This window comes from Sphaeroforma arctica (genome assembly GCF_001186125.1).
Source record: "Sphaeroforma arctica JP610 unplaced genomic scaffold supercont1.4451, whole genome shotgun sequence".
Lineage (NCBI taxonomy): Eukaryota > Ichthyosporea > Ichthyophonida > Sphaeroforma > Sphaeroforma arctica.
This window is the reverse complement of record NW_014036107.1, coordinates 1118-2472: the sequence shown is the minus strand read 5'-3', so window position 1 is coordinate 2472 and position 1355 is coordinate 1118. Positions and strand designations below refer to the sequence as shown.

The 1355-nt window shown below is 40.6% G+C and overlaps 1 protein-coding gene across 1 annotated transcript; it reads right to left on the bottom strand.

Annotated features, from left to right (window-relative positions):
* Positions 1 to 674: 674 nt before the first annotated feature.
* SARC_14320 (hypothetical protein) lies at positions 675 to 1071 on the bottom strand (the record flags this gene model as incomplete). The annotated part of the gene is made up of 2 exons (XM_014291551.1): positions 675 to 779; positions 913 to 1071. Coding segments are annotated over 2 exons (264 nt in total), but the record flags the coding sequence as incomplete, so codon positions are not given.
* Positions 1072 to 1355: the final 284 nt, after the last annotated feature.

The following is a 1355-nucleotide window of genomic DNA, read 5'->3' as shown; positions in this document are numbered from 1 at the left end:
GACACATAAACACCAGTCAAGACACACAATCGATACATATACACTGAACCGACCACAACTACCCACACAGCGGGCATTGAAGAGGTGCGCACCCACACTATCAGTGCGTTTGAACGACAGCAACAGACATAGTTGCATTGGCGAATAGTACAGCAGGTATAGATACACTCTGATGAAACAGTCTTCACCTCACTACCATCGATAGTAGTTATAATAACATTTACACTGCTGAATAGTACAGCAGGTATAGTTGCACTCTGATGAAACAGCCTTCACCTCACTACCATCGTTACTAGTTATAATAACTTTTACACAGCTGAATAGTACAGCAGGTACAGCCGCATTGAGAGTGTCCGTCACGTTGGCGACGCTCAAGAGCAATGCAAAGAGTGGCTCATTCACTGTGTCAGCCCAAGACACACACCCGCAGTCATAGTTTGTCTAAGACCACTGAATTGCAACAAAAAGACACAAACTAAATGTAGACACCAGCAGACGGTAGTAAAGAATGCAATATATACGAACATTTGTCCGCCACTGAGGGCTTGCATGGTATCAAAGACATATACATACACAGACACAGACACAGACACAGACATATATATATATATGTATATACATATATACATATATATATATAGAGACAGAAGGAATATGTCGTGCACAAAACTCACTGTGTCTTTATCGTCGGTGCCTTGGAACAAGAAAGGGTACATATCCGCATCACTTTCACTCACCCACATCACATCCGTTGCTGCCTTCCCAATTTCAACGGCACTCTGCGCTTAGAGAAGAGATCAAGAGACTAAGAGAGTAATTACCATTAAAAAACGCGAACGTCCAAGTACCGCCGGCCACTGTCAAGCAAACCAGGCTGTCCTGTGTCCTATACTCGCATGATAACACACATACTTGCATATCCGTTAAGTCCTCTGCGTTCAGATCAACCGGGAAGCACTGGCTGGACGATACGACTCCGTTGGACCATACTTTCAAATTATTACCTAATAATGTATCCGTCTCACCGGTGGGATAGAACTTTGTGTCTCCGTTTAGTTCCTTGACCAGCTCCTGATCAAAAAAAAAAGGGATACGCAGCAGATAAGAATATGGCGAGAGTGTGACCTGAATTCGGGTTGGTAGACTATTACACGTTCCAAATCTCTTCAGAAGTCCTTAATTACTAGTAGAGTTTATATATATATATATATATATATATATTGTATTCATATATATATAAACATGCTCTTCTAACAGACACCTTGTATATATATACACACATAGACATTGTAACACAAACACACACACACATGTATATATATATATATACATTTACAATATATACATACAGAGAT